Below are 7,356 nucleotides of genomic sequence, written 5' to 3' on the forward strand. Positions count from 1 at the left end.
TATGTATCTCTATGGGATCAATCAAGTGTTTTTTCAGTCCACATAAAAACAACCTTCCAAAAACTTCCTTGTAGAATACATTTTCTGATATAGTTTCCAGCTATGCCTAATATATTACTTCATGTCTTTGATTTTTGATTTTGTGTCTTTCTACCAGCTTTGGAATAACTGATAAACCACTAAAGGTGTTCATTCCTAGTGGGAATTTTTTTCACTTTCATAGACTATTATTTATTTTGCAGTAGAGATCGTAAATGTTTTATGAACCATAAATAAGAATAATAAAATCACAATTTAAAACCGTTTTCTTATCCTTATGTTTGTATCCTGTTCTCATATTATCATAACATGGTGTCACTTGTTTACCTGCACAATTAAACTTTTGTCTTTCCGTGAACATCGTTGCACTTCTCACAACGCCATGATCTTTTGTTTTGTTGTAATAAACTCTATTCTGCTATAATTCCAGTCCTGACGGAGGATCATAGACTAACCTGCAGCCTGTGTCAAAACTTGATATGAAAAGTCAATAATTGTGAGCGAGTGATTACATCATACATCCTACACACTTGAAGTAAATCATCAAATTATTATGTGCTGATATTTATAGATGATTAACATCTGTAATCTTTTAAGTACTCGGCAATGAAAAATCGGAGCTGACGAGTATTCATCGAATGCAGCATCATCGTCACACAATGGCGTCTCTACTGGACTACAATGATGGCTACACAAAACAATCGGATGTTGCAATCTATCTCACGCATGCGCATTTGGCTGTTTCAGTCACCTAATATGACATTTAAATTATGCATTCCTGAGACAGACGCACGATGCTGACATTTATCTCCCGGTCCTTCAATCTGTGTGTGTGTGCGTGTGTTATTCAAAGACTGCCAATGCAACATTAGAATCATCCCAGTTAAAATACACTCAGATAACAGCTGACTCTGCACCGGATCCGCCTCTAAACAGGCAGATCCGCCTTACAGTCATACCTGTTTTATAGCCCTGTTCCAGACCCCCATCCAGGCCGAGTCCACTCAGGAGTGGGCGCGGTGTCATGTCAGCAGAATTAAAGTAGTGGGAACAAGATTCCTGCAAAGGTGTATTGGCTCATGTGGACAGCTAATGTTTGGCTGTGATCTGATCATAGGCCTGTTTCAAGTTCTATGAACTGACTGTTATATCGATCATTTATGATAAAATTTAATCATGGGGTTACCAAAACACAGCTGTGTGGTCATCATCACTATTCCACCCCGTGCACCTTCACCGGCTCTGAAGCAGGCAGACAGCGACCTCTGCTGGTGGATGAGAGAACGACAGAACCACAAAGACAATTTCTGTGTTCTTATAATTTATTTTACAGTACAAATACATGCTATGTATATTTGTACATGGACTTCTAATGGCTATTAATAGCAATTCCCCTGATTTGATTCTGGCTGGCAACCATTGTTGCATGTCAACCCACTTGCCCCTTCCCACTGTGTTTTAAAAATTACATCATGTTAAAAAAAACAGTAACAGAACAGCTTTCGCATGGGCTACTTCTTCAGTAGACGTGTTTTCTGTGGATTATTTTGTGTAACTAGGACATCGTTTCTGGAAACAACCGCTTTTGAGTTTCATCAGTGACATTTCTCAAAGAAAAAAGAAAAATCCACAAACCTCAATTGTACTGAGGTGGCAGCAGAATGGAAATCTTTCAAAAAAAACATGTCAAAACATGGACACCTGAAGCTCACAATTAAGTCTTGAAATCAATGTTTAAGTCAAATGTTGGTAGCAGTTTCTAATAAGGCTTTATTAGAGTTGAGTAACAGCCTCTTTAAGGGTTTCTCAGTCCATCTGTGATGCTTCGATCAGTTCAAAGATGAATAAAAAGCTTCTGGGCTGCCCGTTTGTGAAACATTCACATCAAGACGCTCATAGTGCACATGAGGAAATGTGTTTTTTGTAATTTGATTTGTACATGACATACATATTACAGACAAAATACATAACACATGACATACTAAACAACTATATACAAAACATATAGCTGTATGAAATCTTCATAAATGGGTCCACAAGAATGTCAGAATACACAAATGCTTTATACAAATGATTTTGTGAGTGCATTTTTCTAACAATGTTCCATTTAAAGTTTGTATTTAAATTTGTGATTTGAATCCAGTTTGAAACCATGTGAGCTGAACAGCTACAGCGAGACCAGCGGAGGCGGGAGGACAGGTGACGCTCAGTGTTCCAGGACAGGTATTTGCTCCATCACCTGCATCTTCATCTGAAACGACAACGAGGTAAATACACACTGTGAATGAGCTGAAAACAGAAGTGCGTTGTGTGTGATGAAAGCATGAGTGCACATTTGCAGAAAGACCCCTAAAGGTGCTGCGTTCATAAAGAGCTTTGGTAAAAACAACTGCAGACAAGAGACCATGTCTGAGGTGACTGGTGGCCTCTGTTTCATATCAGCGTTTCTAAAAATAAAGGTACTGCATTTCCGTTAAAACCATTTTGCTTCAGGTCAAAGCTGTTACTTCTCCAGTCAAATCAACATGAACGTGCTGAAAGTGGCTTCTTGTCCTTGACGAGAAACTGTGAAAGTTTCAGCTCCTGTTGCTCTGAAGAACAGCGCCCACTTCCTGTTTTGTGCTGTGAAACATCCCAGAGGATTTCCCTCCAAATGTGGCAAAACAAACACGTATTGTAGCCACTTCTACTGTGATGAAACAGCTCGATGGAACCTTTAGATGATCTGGTGCACATACAGTCACAGGACAGAAGTGGTCGTTTCATTTTCTAAAAAGCTTATTGTCTGAAATGGAAGTTAAGAGGAAGAACTTAATGACCCTCTATTTTGATTTCTCAGTGGGTTATAATTACAGATTACATGTTTTCAGCAAACTTGTGTGAATTACTTTTTGTGTATTTCTTTTAGCTCTTTGTCATGCTGTTTAAAAGTGCGTTGCTTTCTGGATCTGGTTTACATTAATGTGTGGAGTCCATGTTTGATGAGCAGAACTATATGTGTGACACAGTTCAAAAATAATAACTGTGGTCATAATAAATGCTAAAATGCTGGATGTAACATTCGTCAAACGCTTTTTTCACTCGGCTTAATGCTCGAAATGTAAAAATGGAAGTAAATGAGTGACAAGTTGTCAGACCGGTTTCTGTTTCCTCTTTGCTTGCATCATTTCCTGTTGCTGCTTCAACCGGACTTCCTCCAGACTCATACAGCCACCTGTTACACACACACACACACACACACACACACACACACACGCACAGTCAGATCAACAGAACAGAGATAACACACTCAACATGAAAGCTCCTCCTCTGTGTGTGTTTCTGGGTCTCACCAACGCTGCTGGGGTTGATGGAGACATAAGCCATCGCTCTGCTCAGCCGAAGCTCCTCTAAAGCGGCGAGCTCCGCCTCCGCCTCTGCTCGACCAATCACAAATCACATCACAATTAACCCAACGTGGAAAACAGCGACATGAGTCCTGTTTGACTGACACACCGCAGATGACGCGACTCACTTCTCTGGATCTCTCGTCTCTTCTTGGGGTTTGGGGGGATGACGGTGAAAGCTTTGTGACTGAAACAGAAAAACACCAGGTGATGCTCTACCTGCACAGGGTGACACAGTCAGTGAGGGTCTGGGACTGAATCCTATTGGCTGGTTCCCTTCATGTCATATTTTCTGCCCTGAGTAAAACATTACTGAGAGAAAAAGCAGCTAAAGTTCTGAAAAATGAGGCCCAGATTGTAAAAAACTGAACTTTCCTTTCAGATCATGTTTTTCTACGTCTGCTGAACAAGCAGAGAATGATGTTTTGATGTGATATATATTCAGTCCAGTGAAGCTGAAGGACTACAGAGTCAACCCAAATGCCAAAGAAGGAACTCTAGTCAAAATCTAGAGTAATTAAAAATATCTCAAACAACCTCCTGAGCTGGGAGGCAAAAAGCTGGTCAGCTGTTTAACGTTGGCATTGCACGTTTCTGCAAACCACAGATATGTTGAAACTTTGCGCTTCTTTATGTTCAAACGTCAAGTTTCTTTCTGTTTCAGCTGTCAGTTTCATGCTGTGGTTAAGGTCTGGTTCAGATCTGGTTTAGAAGGCTGGGAAATGTCCCGACTCATTTAAAAAAAACCCAGTTTAGTCGGGCCAAACACAGACTACTCTCTCTCCCCCTCCTCATGAGAGGGTCAGCTCATATACAAGCACCTGAACTACGTCACATTGATACCATCCATCCATCCATCCATACACTGCTTAATCCTCTGCAGGGACACGGGGCGCCTATCCCAGCCGTCTCAGGCGAAGGCAGGGGCTCGTCAACCAAGCACACCTCTCATTCACACCTACGGACAATTTAGAATCATCAATCAACCTCAGCATGTTTTTGGACTGTGGGAGAACCCGGTGAAAACTAAAAATATCTGTGGTTTGCAGAATGCCAACGTTTTATTCCGGTGACAGGGCTAGTTTTATCACTTTGTCTAGTGGTTCCCAACCTGGGGGTCAGGACCCCTGAGGGTCCCAGATCTGAGGACTCAGCAGATGAAAATTTGGGCTAACACACAGTAACCACAGTGCATGTGGCTCCAGGCTTGAATCTCAAACGGTCAAACAGAGCCGGTGTTGTTTCTGGATGTTTACGCAGACGCGCAGGTTTGCAGCAGTTCAGCTGCAGTTCAGCTGCACGTCTGTCATGACAGTGGGTGGTAAAGCGTGTGGGATTAATCCACTGCAACAGATGGCCACAGACAGCAGCAGGACAGTATACCTGCCTTTTAAAGCCAGGGCCCTCAAAATGTTTTCACCTGCACACACTGAGAGGGGCAGAAATGGTGCTGAGGAGGCCCCAGTTCGACAGGAGATCTGTTTTATTTTAGTCTCTGAGCAAAGCAAACACGCCCCGAAAATAATCCTGAAAGAGAAAATGAATATTATTACAGTTCAGGGTTCGACGTGCTGAAATTTCCACCTGCCTCCAACACTAATCTGTGAGTAAATCTCACTTGAAGGCTTCCAGGTGAATTTCTTCAGGCTGAGAATAAACCAGCCTTTTCTGGTCACTACAGAAAACCCAGAGGAGCTGCTCTCCGGCTGTCTCATGTTGATGGAAAGATATTAAGCACACTTGTCCTCGGAGACGCTCATGTCTCACCTCTGACCGGCGTGTTTTGTCTCAGCCCTGACGCTCCGCTGCTCCCTCTGACCCGGACAGGCGGTCATCTCCCGGTATTTCGCGCTGTCAGCAGCATGTGTCGCAGAGCTGGTGGTCCTCCGGTGTTCCGGGTTTGTTCTGGGCCAGTTTGAGGCAGTTGTTGGAGCGGTGGAGCTGGACCTGGTCCTCCTTCCACAGCCCGTTTTGGAGGCTGTGCGCTGCGCTCCGGTACTCCCCTCACACCTGCCCCGCTGCGGACACCTCGGGCAGCTCGACGCGCGGCCTTTACGCACAGCGGGCACTTGGAGTTGACTTTCTGCTGCGTTAACGGCTCTTACCTTCACCGGTGTGCTTTTCTCGAGGGTTTTTCCTGACGCCTCCACTGACTTTGGCTTAATAACTTTTGTGGATGGCATTTTTATTTCAAGGTGATGCTTCTGTTTCCGGCCGCAGACCCGTCATCTTCTACCCTTCGATTAAAAGACAAAAACTTAAAATCTTAACTTTCTCTCTCAGCGGCTGGTTGCTATGGAGCTGGCACCCTAGCAACTGAACTGTCAAGCTACACAGATCAGGGTAGGACTTCTGGTCACAATTTTCAAAATAAAAGCAAAAACGATCAAAACGAACCAATACGAATGGGAAACCAACAAAACAATCAAGGGCTGAAGTTTCATTTGTTAGAATGATGCAGGACAGGTGGATGCATTAGGAGTATCAGTGATCATTTCTAAATTTCATCATTGACTACAACCATTAAGGACACCCATCAAAACCAGCCCTGGCAATAAACTGGCTTTAAGCGATTAATTAGTCCATTAATCAATAAGAAACAGAAAATTAACCTGCATCAGTCTTGAACTGACATAAATATTGCTGACTTCAGCTTCTCAAATTTGGATATTTTCTGGTTTCTTTCATCTTCTTCTATGATATTAAACTGAACACCTTTGACTTTTGGACAGTTGGTTGGACAAAACAAACTGTCTGTAAATGTCAGGGTTGTTTTCTGACAGTTTTTGACCAAATGATTAACCACGACAATAATTGTTAGATGAAATGATAATGAAGGTGGTGCTCTGATGCGTCATTAGTATTTTTATGCTTTTCTGTCCTTTGACTTACAGGACACCAGGTATTCAGACTATGTCCACTATCCTGTGCCTCTAACACATTTCTGTTGTCCCGTCAAAACAGTTTGAGGGTAAATCCATAATGATGCTGATCATAAGAGCGTCACTGTTTCTCGACCATAGAATATACAGTGCAGACCTACAGAAAACCATCACCTGTCCTCCATGACCATCACCTGTCCTCCATGACCATCACCTGCCCTCCATGACCATCACCTGTCCTCCATGGCTTCCCTGCACCCCGCAGCTGCAGTGCAACCTGAAACCTGCAGCGATGTCACTGATTGTGCTGCGGACTGGATGCAACATGAATGTTTAAAGTCTTTTTTCCTCTGGTCAGTGATTGTGCTTTTGCTTTGAAACACTCAATTTGCAGCCGTTCGTGTTATTTTGAAGGCCCAGCCGCCTGGCTTCCGGTTTGGTCCTGAGTGTCCGTGTTGAACTTGCAGCTGCAGATTAACGTGAGTGACGCAGCACGGTGTTTGTTGTCAGTAGGTGTCCGCGCGCACAGAGCCAAGTCCAGTCTGCTGTCCAATAACAGACGCTCATCCGATTACTGACACGCGACTCTACACAGGTCACATGACCACAGACGGCGAGATTAGACGATACAGAATCTATGACTGGACAGATAAATTTGTTTCAGTGAAGCAAACACACATAAACAGATATTCTATAACAAGTGACTGAGGGAGAGAAGAAAGAAGAGAAGATTATAACTAAATTTTATTCAAGTGCCACTTTTATTTTTGTCTTAAAATCAATAAAAACATCAAAAGCAAACAGGTTAAACAGGAAAGAAAAAGAGGAATAATTTGAGTTAATTCAAGACGAGATCAAAGCTTTTAAATTGAAGATGCACGTGTGTGTGTGTGTGAGAGAGAGAGAGAGAGAGAGAGATTAATACAAAGTCGTCTTTAATAACATTACTATGAATAACTGAGTATAGATATAGTACATACAGTAGTACACTGATACATCAATACATTATGCTGCTTGGTGTGAGCACAGTCGGCAGTACACTAGTACAT

The 7,356-nt window shown here is 42.6% G+C and overlaps 1 protein-coding gene across 1 annotated transcript; it reads right to left on the minus strand.

Moving 5' to 3' along the window:
* Nucleotides 1-1,438: 1,438 nt before the first annotated feature.
* On the minus strand, nucleotides 1,439-5,608 carry zgc:194621 (uncharacterized protein LOC795037 homolog). Its single transcript, XM_041961827.1, has 5 exons — nucleotides 5,193-5,608; nucleotides 3,554-3,612; nucleotides 3,372-3,455; nucleotides 3,177-3,253; nucleotides 1,439-2,290 (listed from the first exon to the last, which is right to left on the minus strand). The coding sequence occupies exons 1-5, from the start codon at nucleotides 5,606-5,608 to the stop codon at nucleotides 2,246-2,248; spliced, it is 681 nt and encodes a 226-aa protein (XP_041817761.1). The 3' UTR covers nucleotides 1,439-2,245.
* Nucleotides 5,609-7,356: the final 1,748 nt, after the last annotated feature.

Source organism: Chelmon rostratus, chromosome 20, assembly GCF_017976325.1.
Source record: "Chelmon rostratus isolate fCheRos1 chromosome 20, fCheRos1.pri, whole genome shotgun sequence".
NCBI classification, from domain to species: Eukaryota; Metazoa; Chordata; class Actinopteri; order Chaetodontiformes; family Chaetodontidae; genus Chelmon; species Chelmon rostratus.

What these genes read in the sequence shown, in the direction of transcription:
- zgc:194621 (XM_041961827.1), bottom strand. Translation starts at nt 5,608, where the DNA reads ATGCCATCCACAAAAGTTATTAAGCCAAAGTCAGTGGAGGCGTCAGGA. An exon ending in GAGACGAGAGATCCAGAGAA is followed by an intron (nt 3,456 to 3,553) that starts GTGAGTCGCGTC and finishes TTGGTCGAGCAG; the next exon opens with AGGCGGAGGCGGAGCTCGCC. An exon ending in CATCAACCCCAGCAGCGTTG is followed by an intron (nt 3,254 to 3,371) that starts GTGAGACCCAGA and finishes TGTGTGTAACAG; the next exon opens with GTGGCTGTATGAGTCTGGAG.